At 47.7% G+C, this 14,004-nt stretch overlaps 1 protein-coding gene across 1 annotated transcript; it reads right to left on the bottom strand.

Moving 5' to 3' along the window:
- Positions 1-359: 359 nt before the first annotated feature.
- On the bottom strand, positions 360-12,805 carry LOC133104133 (spleen trypsin inhibitor I-like). The gene is made up of 3 exons (XM_061209808.1): positions 12,712-12,805; positions 8,584-8,776; positions 360-531 (listed from the first exon to the last, which is right to left on the bottom strand). Exons 1-3 carry the CDS (start codon positions 12,803-12,805, stop codon positions 360-362), a joined length of 459 nt encoding a protein of 152 aa, XP_061065791.1.
- Between the last annotated feature and the right edge of the window lie 1,199 nt (positions 12,806-14,004).

The raw sequence follows: 14,004 nt of genomic DNA, 5'->3' as shown, positions 1-14,004 counted from the left end.
GTACCCCACACCTGAAGCTCCAAGGGTCATCACTTTTAGGCACCAGAGACCCCCAAACTTTATTCACCACGGGTCTCCCCACTCTGGCCCTGGGGATGCTCGGTTCTCTGTTCCCAGAACTAAGCCTTTGTCATACTGTGCCAGGCCTCTCCCCTGGGACCTGGTGGGGAGGCTCAGCAGCAGGTCAAGGAGGAGGCCAGCAGCGAGGGGACCGGGGCTGCACGTAGGCATAGTGCTTGCTTGCAGCGGGCGCAGGAGTGAGGGGCTGCCCACGTGGAGGTTTTAACGGTGTGCCTCGGGGGTAGGGGGCAGGGGAGTAGCCTGGGGGGGGCGGGTCTGAGTCAGCTGGAGTACAGGGCTCAGCGGACAAGGCAGGCCGGCTGGCTGCCACCTTTGCCATTTCCCAGTCCCCGGGGATCAGGTGTCACCCTGGCCCCAGTGGGAACCAGGAACCTAAGCTGCTTCCTGGCCGGGTGCAGCTCCACCAGCTGCAGCTGGACCCTTGTCCACTCCTCCTTCCCCACCTCCCTCCTGGGGCCCGTGGGCAGGGCAGCAGGAGGCCAAAGGCTAGATCCAGGACTCCGGGGTTCCCATTCCAAGACTGAGAGGTCCCGTGGGAAGGTCCTACACAAGTCCCATTTGAAGCTGTAGAGAAAAGGTTTGATCCCAGGTCTCTATCCCACCAAGCCCTTGTTTTTTCCCTTCCATCATATATACTGCCCAGGTGTCTTCTTCGTGACACATCTAGGGTGCACAGTTGGTGTAGAGAAAGTAACGAAAGGAGCCCTCGACACTGGCCTTGGGGTGAAGGCTCTGGGTTTGTCTCCCACCTCCACCACCTCCCAGCTGAGGGTCCTTGAATGAATCACTTCCTTGTTCTGAGCTGCCACGTTGTCACCTCCAAAGATCGGTGAGTGGTGGATTTCCCTGGGTGGCGCAGCGGTTAAGACTCTGAGCTCCCAATGCAGGGGGCCCGGGTTCAATCCTTGGTCAGGGAACTGGATCCCACACTCATGCCACAACTAAGAATTCATATGCCATAACTAAGGAGCTGGCGAGCCACAACTAAGGAGCCCGCCTGCTGCAACTAAGACCCGGCTCAACTAAATAAATAAATAAATATTAAAAAAAAAAAGAAAAAAGATGTGTGAGTGGTCCAAAAATGGTGTCTCCTGTTAGTAAGGAGACTGCTGAGTATACACCAAGCTTTACCATGCAGGCTGGTAAATGCCAAAACACAGTTACCCAGCAAGACGTGCCTTCCAGCTTCCTTTCTGACCCAAAAATCTGAGGTCTGGGGACTTCCCTGGTGGTCCAGTGGGTAAGACTCCACGCTCCCCATGCAGGGATCCCTGGTCGGGGCACTAAATCCCGCATGCCGCAACTAAGAGTTTGAATGCTGCAACTAAGACCCGGCTCAGCCAAAATAAATAAATAAATAAAGATTACAAACAAACAGACAAAACCCAAAAATCTAAGGTCTGTAAGCTCCAGGAGGTCTCTGCTGCTGGAGGGCAGAAGGGGTCGGGGGCAGTGACCACTGGGATGACAGGTGAGTAGGAGCTGGTGACAGAAACACATCCAGCCACTGTCCCCACAGATGGGTCCCAGGGGAAAGAGGCTGAGAATGCCTCCCCACTTCCCATGTTCAGCCTGGGGACTGGAGACAGGTCTTGGTTGAGAGGGGCCAGGGCTGTTTACTCGGCACAGGGAACAGTCAACAGCCATGACGCAGGAGCCAGGTAGGGGCGCAGCCCAGGGCGGCTCCTGGAACTCAGTCTAGGGCAGCAGAGGACCCTTTGATGAGCAGCCGGTTTTAGCCTGTGGACCCAGCTGCTTACTGGAACTTCAGCTTTGGACACTGCTGCCCACGGATTTCTTCTGGCACCTAGCCAGCTCCCCAAGCCAGGAAACTGCCCGGCCTCACCCCTCCCCAGCACTCTTGGGCTCCCCTGCTGACTTGATCTCTTTTACAAGAATGTGGATTTTCTGAAGCCAAGGGGATGGGGCGGGGCACACGGATGGAGGAGAAAGTTTTTGCCTAAGTGTTTTACTGGCGCCATGGACTCAACATTGACCAGACTGAACTCTTTGCCCTTCCCGCAAGGACTTGCTTCGCCTCCCTTCTCCCAGGAAGTTGCCTGCTGTCCGTGCTTCTTCCCTTTCCTCACCCCCAGGAACAATCTCGTAGCAAAGCCTGTTGGTTGTTCCTCCTCACTGTCTCCTCTGCAGCCTCTGCTCTCTGCTGAGTCCAGGACACTCTCGTGTGCCCTCTGGACACTTGTCACGAACCCACTGCCTCGGCCCCACCCCCCCTCTCCATCCTCCACCAGGGTCTCCTAAGCTGTCCAGGTCCTTCCTCTGGCTTCGGATAAAGCCCCAAACTCTTAGCTCGTCTCACAAGGCTCCTCAGGTCTGGTCCCCATGTTTATACCCAGTACCATCTCGTCCCATCCTCCCACTCATTCTCACACACCTTCTCTTCCTCCTCATTCATCTCTTGCTTTTCCATTTGCTGAGAACACTTTCCCCACCTTCCTCTCAGGGCCTCTTGCTCATCCCTCAGGCCTCAGCTGAAAGTTCACTTCCTCAGGGCGTCCCTTCATCCAACTCCCACCACCTCCACACTTGTCCAGTCCTCTGCTAACCCTCCCTTCACACCCTGTGCTTCCTTCTCAATAAAGTGATCACATTTCTTTCTTTTTTTAAAATTAATTAATTAATTTATTTTTGGCTGGGTTGGGTCTTCTTTGCTGCACACGGGCTTTCTCTAGTTGTGGCAAGCGGGGGCTACACTTCGTTGCGGTGTGCGGGCTTCTCATTGCGGTGGCTTCTCTTGTTGTGGAGCACGAGCTCTAGGCGCGCGGGCTCAGTAGTTGTGGCCCATGGGCTTAGTTGCTCCGCAGCATGTGGGATCTTAGTTCCCAGAGCAGGGCTCAAACCCGTGTCCCCTGCATTGGCAGGCGGATTCTTTTTTGTTGTTGTTAAATTTTTGAATTTTATTTTATTTTTTATACAGCAGGTTCTTATTAGTTATCCATTTCACACATATTAGTGTATACATGTCAATCCCAATCTCCCAGTTCATCCCACCACCACCCCCTCCCCGCCACTTCCCCCCTTGGTGTCCATACGTTTGTTCTCTACATCTGTGTCTCAACTTCTGCCCTGCAAACCGGTTCATCTGTAACATTTTTCTAGTGGCAGGCGGATTCTTAACCACTGCGCCACCAGGGAAGTCCCATGACCACATTTCTTATTTGTACATTATCTCAGAATTTCTTGCTGGAAAATGGACTACAGGAGAGAAGAGACTGAGTCAGCTTTGTGTACTTCAGTAGCTGAATAAATATTATAAATTAATTATTCATGTTAACCTATGATTTATAAACCCACATTGTGTACACACAACAACAACAGTTTTTAAAGGCAGTTACCCAAAGACTTCAATATTCCTGCCTCACAGGGAAGGGGGTGTGCGCAGCTTCAGGTGGAGGTCGCACTTCCTCATGCTGCCTCCAGGGGGCAGGCAGGGCCTTCCTTAAAGTGTGGTTCCTAATGGCTGAAGAACAAGTGACCTGATCCCAAAGAGAATCAGCAGAAGCCCCCAATCCCACCTACATTTCTGAGACACCAGAGCGTCAAATAAAGGGTGGGATGAGGTGGGCAAGGAACTGGAACTGGGTGAGACCTATCACTGAAGCAAAAGGGCTTTAAGTGACCTCTGAGGAAGAAAGGGACCATTTCAGGAAACAGTGACACTCCTTGGGCACTGAGGAATTTCCTGAGGGGGCTTATGAAAGGTGACATCCCCCCAAATTCTATTTGTTCTTTTTTTTTAATGCAGTGGACAGCACACTTTAAAAGCAGCCAGGGGGGCTTCCCTGGTGGTCCAATGGTTAAGACTTTGCCTTCCAATGCAGGGGGTGTGGGTTTGATCCCTGGTTGGGAAGCTAACATCCCACATGCCTCGGGGCCGAAAAACCAAAACATAAAACAGAAGCAATACTGTAACAAATTCAATAAAGACTTTAAAAATGGTCTGCATCCAAAAAAAAAGAAAAATCTAAAAGCAGCCGGGAACGAAGGAAACCAATACTCCATGTGCTTTTAAAAATGGGTTGGTCACAAAGCACTGAGCTGATCTCCCTGTGCTATGCAGCTTCTTCCCACTACCTACCTATTTTACATTTGGTAGTGTATATATGTCCATGCCACTCTCTCACTTCGTCCCAGAGGGGTGGGATAGGGAGGGTGGGAGGGAGACGCAAGAGGGAGGGGATATGGGGATATATGTATACATATAGCTGATTCACTTTGTTATACAGCAGAAACTAACACAGCATTGTAAAGCAATTATACTCCAATGAAGATGTTAAAAAAAAAATGTGGGTTGGTCTGCATGCACAAAAATAAACTCAAAATGGCTTAAAGACTTAAACATAAGACATGATACCATAAAACTCCTAGAAGAGAGCATAAGCAAAACATTCTCTGACATAAATCGTACAAACGTTTTCTTAGGTCAGTCTCCCAAGGCACTAGAAATAAAAACAAAAATAAACAAATGGGACCTGACCAAACTTACAAGTTTTTGCACAGCAAAGGAAACCATAAAAAAAAACCAAAAAACCGAAAAGACAACATACAGAGTGGGAGAAAATATTTGCAAATGATGCAACAAACAAAGGCTTGCATCTTTGTAAATGCAAATCAAAACTACAATGAGGTACCACCTCACACAGGTCAGAATGGCCTTCATTAAAAAGTCTACAAATAACAAATGCTGGAGAGGGTGTGGAGAAAAGGGAACCCCCCTACACTGTTGGTGGGAATGTAAGTTGGTGCAGCCACTACGGAAAATAGTATGGAGGTTCCTTAAAAAACTAAAAATAGAATTACCATATGACCCAGCGATCCCACTCCTGGGAATATACCCAGATAAACTGTAATTCAAAAAATACATGCAGGGACTTTCCTGGTGGTGCAGCGGTTAAGAATCCGCCTGCCAATGCAGGGGACACGGGTTCAATCCCTGGTCCGGGAAGATCCCACGTGCCATGGAGCAACTAAGCCTGTGCGCCACAACTACTGAGCCTGCGCTCTAGAGCCCGCGAGCCACAACTACTGAAGCCCACACGCCTAGAGTCCGTGCTCCGCAATAAGAGAAGCCCCCGCAATGAGAAGCCTGCACGTCACAATGAAGAGTAGCCCCTGCTCCCTGAAACTAAAGAAAGCCCGCGTGCAGCAACGAAGACCCAACACAGCCAAAAATAAATAAATTTATCAAAAAAAAGAAAAGACTATAGCCAAAAAGACAAAAAAAAAAAAAAAATACATGCGCACCTATGTTCATAGCAGCACTGTTCACAATAGCCAAAACATGGAAACAACCTAAATGTCCATTGACAGATGAATGGATAAAGAAGATGTGGTACATATATACAATGGAATATTACTCAGCCATAAAAAGAATGAAATAATGGCATTTGCAACAACATGGATGGACCTAGAGATTATCGTACTAAGTGAAGTAAGTCAGAAAGAGAAAGACAAATACCCTATGATATCACTTATATGTGGAATCTAAAATATGACACAAATGAACTTATCTACAAAACAGAAACAGACTCAGAGAGAGAACAGACTTGTAGTTGCCAAGGGGTAGGCGGGGAAGGAGAGGGATAGACTGGGAGTTTGGGGTTGGTAGATGCAAACTATTAAATTTAGAATGGATAAACAACAAGGTCCTACTGTATAGCACAGGGAACTATATTATATCCTGTGATAAACCATAATGGAAAAGAATATAAAAAAAGAATGTCTACGTGTGTATAACTGAGTCACTTTGCTGCACAGCAGAGACTGGCACAACATTGTAAATCAATTATACTTAAATTAAAAGAAAAAAAGTGGGTTGGTCAGAAGTGTTCAAAGAACTTCAGCACCATAATCAATGTAGTTCCCAAAATACCCGTGTTTTTCTTAAGGCAGATACTAGCATCCTATTTTTCAAAGAAAGAAACTGTGGCTCAGAGAGGTGAAGGGACTTTCCCAAGATCACACAGCAACATCCACACCTAGTGAAGTCAAATTCCTCTGATTAGTAATAAGTCCTTTTCCATTACACTGTTATAAAATAATAATTATTAATATATTAAATAAATTATTTGTTACAATTTGCAACTTATTTACTACTTTTATTGTTATCAGAACAGTCATTCATTGAGGGCTTAGTCTCAACACTTGTGCAAGGCATTTTACAAATATCACATCCTCTTAATTCTCATCATAGTTCTCTGAGATTGATAGAGAAGGAGAAAAGCAACCTCTGATTCGGGGGCTGACCTGGCACCATCACTGGCCTTAAGTTCTCCTGATGAATGTAAACATTTCACAAGACATCAACATCAAACAAGGCCATTCTGGGACCATGATATATCATGACAAAAATAGGACACTCTGTAATCATGTTTAAACACAGACAAAACCAGCTAAATTATACAAGCCACCCAAATGACCAAGCATCCCCCTATTCTGCCTCATATGAGTAACTGATGCTGCTTTACCAAATACAGCTCTAACTTCTATCTAGTCTTCCCTTCTTACAGTTAAGATAAAGACACCCATTCGGAGAACTGCCCCACTTCCTGACAGCATTCATCCAGAGGAAAGCCAGCTTCCTGAAACCCTCCCCAAAATCACCCAACACAAGCCCACGTCCTGTAAGTTCTTTCTAACATTCTCTTAATAAGATACCATATTGTTTTCCAAGGTGATTGCTCTTCCTTGCTGCAGTGAGTAATAAACCCAACTGGTTCAACTAGGAACAGGAGTGATTTTAGTGGTCTCTGGCTAGAGACATTAGCAAGTACAAGCATTATCCTTATTTTAAAATTAAAGAATGTAAAGCTCAGAGATGTTGAGAAATTTGCCCAAGACTACAAAGAAGTGAGTAACAGAACCAGCACTAATCTGTATCCTTGTTTATTTAAATACTACACTTTTTGTGGTCCCCGTGACTCAATTTCCTCATCTGTAGTGAACCAGATACTCTCTGTTCTCCAAAGGTGCCTCCATCCCACATCTTCCCAGAGGCAGGAGCATGAAAACATTGTCAAAGTCACTCTACCTGGGAGAGCTTGGACCTCCTGTGTTAGGAAACTCATACAGCAGTTAAGTGACATTGCTATGTCGCCGTTTCCTCCCTTGAAGGATTCTTAGGATGATTAATCGAAGAATGCAGGCAAAATGCTAACACAGAGCCTGGCGCACAAAAAGGGTAGTTGCCCTTCCTTAACTGAAGTAAGAAGCCCCCTCTCCACATGTGACCTCAGGCAAGGGGATTCCTCAGAAAAATGGACAATTAAGCCACATGCTTCTTCTTTTCTCCTTCTGAGAGTCCAGGAGAACAACATGCACCCAAATTTGACCTGGCCCAAGAAGTAAGGAACGAAAGCTTTCATGTTGAGGTGTCTGTCCCACGGGTTTTTGTGTAGCTTGGGGTGGCCATTAAGAGGTAGACGGTGCTGTAATGGGTTTGCTTCCTATACCTGGTAGGGCCCAGTCTGAGGACAGGAAAAGGGGAGGTGACAACTGCTCTGCAGAATAGTGAGAAGGACCACCATTTCCATGGACCCTATTGGTTCAGGTTCTTAGTTGCAAACCACAGAATCCACTCCACTTAGTTTAATTTGAATATGAATTTATTGGAATATAAGACAGACAGTTTGAAGCCATAGAAAGGAAAATGTGCAACATCACTGTGAGGGAAAGGGGCTTCTTTATTGAAAAGATCTCTCCCACTGTGAGGAATGTGCATCTGCATTCATTCCTTCCTTCCTCAAATAATTATGGATGGTCTCCTTCGTGCCAGGAACTGTGCTAAGTGCTAGGGATCAAGGGAAGACTTGTTCTCACGGTGCTTAGAGCCGACTGGACGAGACAGAGCTAAAGCAAGTAGACCCATGGGGGGAAGGAAAGAGGCAGGGTTCTGCTGAGGAGGGTAGGGTTGAGAAGGACTCAGAGGAGACTGAACTGTTTCAGAAGCAGCCACAGCCCAGCCCCGTGTGCGTCCTCCTTGGACTTCAGAGTTTCGGGGGAGCACAGTTCGCAGGTCCTCTGCAAAAAGAAAGGAACTTGCTGATTGACATCTCTGAAGCCCCAGACCTGGACACCGCTGACCTTGACAGATCCTAGACTTTCCCAGAAATATGCAGCCAAAGTCCGCTCCAGAACCGGAATGACCAACAAGAAGGAAGTGAGTTTCCAAGCCTAGGTGGGGAGTTCAGGAGCTCTGCAGACCTGCTCTGTAGGGTGGCTGACTCAGTGTTCCCATCTGAGAAAAGGGGAGTGTGTGAGGAGGCTCAGATTCTCATGACGGGGCTTCTAGGGGTGACCTTCTGCCAAGCTGGCCCGTGGAGGACGTGCTCAGTGTGTGGTTTCACAGGACTCTGCAGCCACTTCTCCTGGGTGGCAGCGAGGAGGAAAGACACTGTGCAGGTGTGAATGGTGTGTGGCCCCCTGAGCACCATCTCTTTCCCCAGCCCTTCCCCTCCCACCCCGCCCTGCCCCCTTTCTTACCCCCGGATCCCCGCATGACCACCGCAGGTCTTCATGCAATCCTCTGCTGTCAGGAAGTTGTTCTTCTTCCCACGGCAGCCTCCATATATAAAGATCTCGCAGTGCCCAGACTTGGCGTTGTAGAAGTACCTGATCTTCCGGGCCCTGCAGGGACCCGTGTAATGAGGCTCCAGGCAGAAGGCAGGCCGAGAACCTGCTGGGATGGGAGGGGCTATGGGTCAGTTATGAGGGTGGTCATCACAGCTCGGTCTACAAGGTCAACCACTGAAACCACCAGTTTTCGATAGAGAATGTTAGGGTTCTGGGGGCTGGTCAAATTGAAAAGGTCATTGACAACCTGCTTTCTGGGACATTATTATTAATGTTGCTAGGCGTGACCACGATATGGTAATCATGTAAAAGTTTATATCTCCTGCTTGAAGTATTTAAGATTAATTGGTATGATGCCTTTGATTAGCTTCAAAAAACTACCCATGTTGGGGCTTCCCTCGTGGTGCAGTGGTTAAGAGTCCGCCTGCCAATGCAGGGGACACGGGTTCGAGCCCTGGTCTGGGAAGATCCCACCTGCCGCGGAGCAACTAAGCCCGTGTGCCACAACTACTGAGCCTGCGCTCTAGAGCCCGCGAGCCACAGCTACTGCAGCCTGTGCGCCTAGAGCCCGTGCTCTGCAACAAGAGAAGCCACCGCAATGAGAAGCCCACGCACCGCAACGAAGAGTAGCCCCCCCCCACCCCCCCGCTCACTGCAACTAGAGAAAGCCCACGTGCAGCAACAAAGACCCAAACCAGCCAAAAACAAACAAACAAAAAAACTCTACCCATGTCAATTATATCTCAATAAAGTTGGAAGAAAAAAAAAAAACCTCTACCAAAAAAAAGGAGGGCACAGGTAAAAAAATATTCACCATATATCAATAATTACTGGAGCTGGTACCTGGGTTTTATAATACTATTCTCTGCACTTATGTGTATGGTAAAAGGTTTCCACCATTAATAAAAATGTGAAGACATCAGGCTGTAATGGAGAAAGGCATGAAGAAAACATACCAGTGTGTTCACTTTTGTTACCTCATGGGGACTGTATAAATTGAATATTGACACTATATTGATATTGTGATTTATAATAAGAAATATATACATTTGTTCTTTGTCATTTTCCTGGCACGGAGTTCCTAAGAACCTTGGTATTTCTTAAATGCTGAGAGCAATAATGGTGTCTTTTGTTATGTGAAGTAGGTGACTTTTGGGAAGACCCTAGTAACCCCAGAATGGGCTCTGGTTGCCAGGGGAAACCACTGCCTGACAGGAAGTTTGCAACTTTCATTCCTACTCTCCTCCAAGGCCTTCCATCCACCGTCCCCCAACCCCAAACCTCAGGGATTGGAGAGGAGCTGGAGGTTGAATAGTCACCAATGGCTAATGATTTAATGCATCATGACTAGGTAATGAAGCCTCCATAGAAACCTAAACACAGCAAGACATTCATGTTATTCAAAAGAACTGGCATCGACCCAAGGTACAACATAGGTACACGTTCTATCATTGCTCGGCAGGACCACTGCAGCAGCCTGCTCCCTGGGCCTCTCTGTCTCTGCCCTTCGCCCCCTAGAGGCCATTCTGCACACTGCAGCCGCGGGGATCCTGTTACAACTTGAGTCCTACCTCATTGCTCCCACGACAAATCTCTCAGTGACTCCCCATCTCTCTGAGTCAAATTCTGATTCTTATAAAGTCCTACTTGCCCCCACGGCCTCTCTGCCTCATCTCCTTCCACGTCCCCCCCACCCCCACCCACTCAGCTCCAGCCACCCTGGTCCTGGCTGCTGCTCAAACACACCAGGCACGTTCTTGCTGCAGCCTCTGCTCCAGTGCCTCCTCATCACAGACGGTTTCGCTGATCAGTCTACAGAAAGAACACAGCCTCCTTTATCCCCATCACTCTCTACCCTCAAAACACTCATAACCTAGCATAGTATTTCCCCCTTTTGCTATTGTCTGTCTCCCTCCTAGAAGGCAAGGTATTTTGCCTTTTTTTTTTTTTTTTTTTTTGCCATATTTTGTCTACAGTTCTTTCCCCACACCAAGAACCATGCTTTGTAGGGACTTAATAAATATATGGCAAGGGAATAAATCTCCCATTTCATGCTCACGCCAAGCTCACAGTCACTGAATAGAATGGATATAACTGAATTCCTGTTAGTGCAAAGTCTACTTGATGATGGGGCAGGTCTACATAATTATCAATCTACCTTTAACATTCTGTATCTTAAAAGGATAATAAAATAATAGTCAAAAGGGGACAAAGGAGGGACTTCCTTGGTGGTCCAGTGGTTAAGACTCTGTGATCCCAATGCAGGGGTCCTGGTTCAATCCCTGGTCAGGGAACTAGATCCCACATGCTGCAACTAAGAGTTCAAATGCCACAACTAAAGATTCTGCATGCCCGCATGCTGCAACCAAAAGATCCTGCATGCCACAACTAAGACCTGGTACAGCCAAATAAATAAATATTTTTTTAAAAGGTTGGCGGGGCAAGGGAAAGGGCCTTGAGCCTTTACGAAGATTGTATCAGCCTTGGTCCCAGGAGCCAACTCACACAAGCGCTGTGTTTCTTGCTTTCCCTGCAGTTGCTCAGCTCAGTGGTCCCACAACTTTCTGATTAATTTTAATACTAAAGGAATAATCATTATTTGACACCTAAATATTTTTTCTTGCCCAAAGGAGGTGGGTAGAGAAATTTTTTCAGATTAACACACCTTGGTGGAAAACGGACAAAATTGGCCATGAAGTGTGATTAAACTCTTTAAATTCATGACTGGTAAGCTGTTCAAAGAACCCATGTAACATGGTTCCCCTGTTCAGTGAGGAAACTGCAGATGACTTGCCCCAGGACACATGGCATGTGGGTCGTAGGGTCAGGACAAGCTACCATCATGCCACAACCCATTTGATAAACTACCTGATTCTGCCAGGAATTCTGAAAATACAGATAACTGGTAAGAGTTTCTGGGTGCAGTGTCCCATGTTCATTACTCCCCTATCTCTGAGTCTCACCTGAGCCCCCGAATCACAGGGAAGAGTGAGTCTGGGTTTTTCCCTGACACAAAATATGTGGTGTCTCTACCAACATTTACCAATTCCCCAAACATCCACTGGGCATCCCACAAGTCAATTCACTTCTGACACTAAATCCGTGGAGTTAGTGCATATCCCACAGGTTGAGGGCTCAAGACTGTCCTTGCTTCAAACGCCAGCCATGTGATCCTGAGTTACACTTGTAACCCACTGGCTAAAAAATCATAGGTTCCATGACCCCACCTCCATGTTCAATAACCAATAGAAGCGGTGACCGAAATCAGGAAAACACTTTACTTACCGTTCTCATGTTATTATAAAGGATAAAACTCAGGGACAGCGAAATGGAGGAGATGCGTAGGGCAAAGGGGGAGGAGAGGTGTGCAGAGGCTCCGTGCCCTAGTGGAGCACACCACCCTCACAGCACCTCCATCTGTTCACCACCCCGAAAGCTCTCTGAACCCCAATATTTATGGATTTTTATTGAAGTGTCAATAAATAGACATATTGATTGAATCATTGGCCATTGGTGATTGATCTCCATCTCAATACCCTCCCCTCACCCCAGAGGTGCTGGGATGTGGGGTGATGAAAGTTCTAGCCTCTAAACACATGATTGGGTTTTTCTGGAGACCAGCCCCACTCTGAAGGTCTCTCAGGTCCCATTCCTTTACTCACCTCATTACCATAAAAAAGACAGTAAATTCCAGGAGTTTCAGGAGGTTTGTTCCAGGAACCAGGACAAGGATCAAATATTGACCTTTTTATTACACTACAGTGAAGTTCAGGGACACGGCACTGACCAGGAATAGAGGGTGTCAGAGATGGGATTCCTGATCTGGTAGAGGTCAGCGGGATATATATTTAAAATTTTTGACTTTTAATTTTTTTCCTATTGAGAGTCATGAAATGTCCCTGGAGTTAAAACTGCCCAACTTCCCAGGAGAAATCCAGAGAGGGCTGTCAGCACCCACCCCACCCCTGCTCCCCAGCTCCTTCCATGGACTCCCCTCATCCCCCCCAGCCTGCAGAGGTGAGGTGAGCTGGGACTTACCTTTGGCATGGCTCTTGTGTTTACCCCCCAGGGTGCTGGCCACCAGGGTGACCAGGAGGACGAGAAGGGTGACGGAGAGGCAGAGCCGTCTCATGTTCGGGGCCTCGCAGGAGGGCTTCTGAGGAAAGCTGGGGGCTGACAGAGCTTTTCATATCCCAGCTGAGGGGTGGGACAGGCAATAAGGAGGGGAGTGAGGAAGGGGAGGAGCTGGGGTCAGTCCTGTTTATTGCGTAATCTCCCCACCTAACCAGGCTTCCTGCTTCTGCCTGCTGGGGCCAAATGCCCAGTGACAGCACTTCTCAGACTTGACTCTGCCTGTGGGTCTCGTGGAAACACAGATTGTGATTCCAGAATTTTGGAATTTTGTCCAATATGTTGACTCAGGGAGCATCCCAGCACCTAGAGCAGTGCATGGCAGGTGATGGACGGTCAGTGAGTGGATGAGAGCCAATCAAAGGACAGATAAGTGAACAGAAGTATGTTAGCTCAGGTCCTTCTTTTCAGCTCCTGCAGGTGTCATCCCATCTCAGCATCAATACATGTCACCTGCACCCCTACCCCTACCTAACTCAGAAGACAGGTGTGACGCAGGACACCTTCCTGTAACCGCTGCCACAGCTTCTCAACTGGATGGACACTTGCTGTTTACCTGGCACTGAGGTCCAGGTTGAAGCTGAACTGGAGGAAGGCGTGTCCTCTGGGGAAGCAACCGTGTTTTCTGGGTAGAAAAAGGAGTAAGGGGTGTGGGCAGAGGGGGAGCAGGGAGCTGAACACATCACCACAGCACGACCTCCCACCGCCCCTCACCTGGTTTCAGAAACAGGAGAGCTGCCTGCCTGAGTGGACCTCAGGGGAGCTTGGAAGATCACCTGCAAGATTCCCCCTCCTCCTGCTCTCTCCTGCTGTGGTTTTGGCAGTTTTAGACCTCAGTTTGGGTACCAGCTCTGTCTTTTCCTAACTTTGTGCCTGAGGACTTAAACCTCCCAGAGCCCCAGTGTCATCAGGTGTCACCTGATATCTGTGCTGCCCACATCACAGGGTTGCTATGGAAGCAGTGGAGGCAACAGACATAAATTCCTTCTCCCTGCAAAGTCAAAGTCCTTGTAATGAGAATAATAGTGAGTAATGACAGCAGAAAAAACGTAGCTTCTTCTATGTGTCAGGCATTATCCTAAGCACTTGACACATATTAACTCATCAAATCCTCAAAAATCCTAAAAGAGGGGAGAGAAACTGTTGGTACTTCCTCATGTTACAGAGGAGGAACCTGAGATAACAAGAAATAATTTGGCT

The sequence above is a fragment of the Eubalaena glacialis genome, chromosome 13 (genome assembly GCF_028564815.1).
Source record: "Eubalaena glacialis isolate mEubGla1 chromosome 13, mEubGla1.1.hap2.+ XY, whole genome shotgun sequence".
NCBI lineage: Eukaryota > Metazoa > Chordata > Mammalia > Artiodactyla > Balaenidae > Eubalaena > Eubalaena glacialis.
Note: the sequence above shows the minus strand (reverse complement) of the source record. Positions and strands in the feature narration are given on the sequence as shown.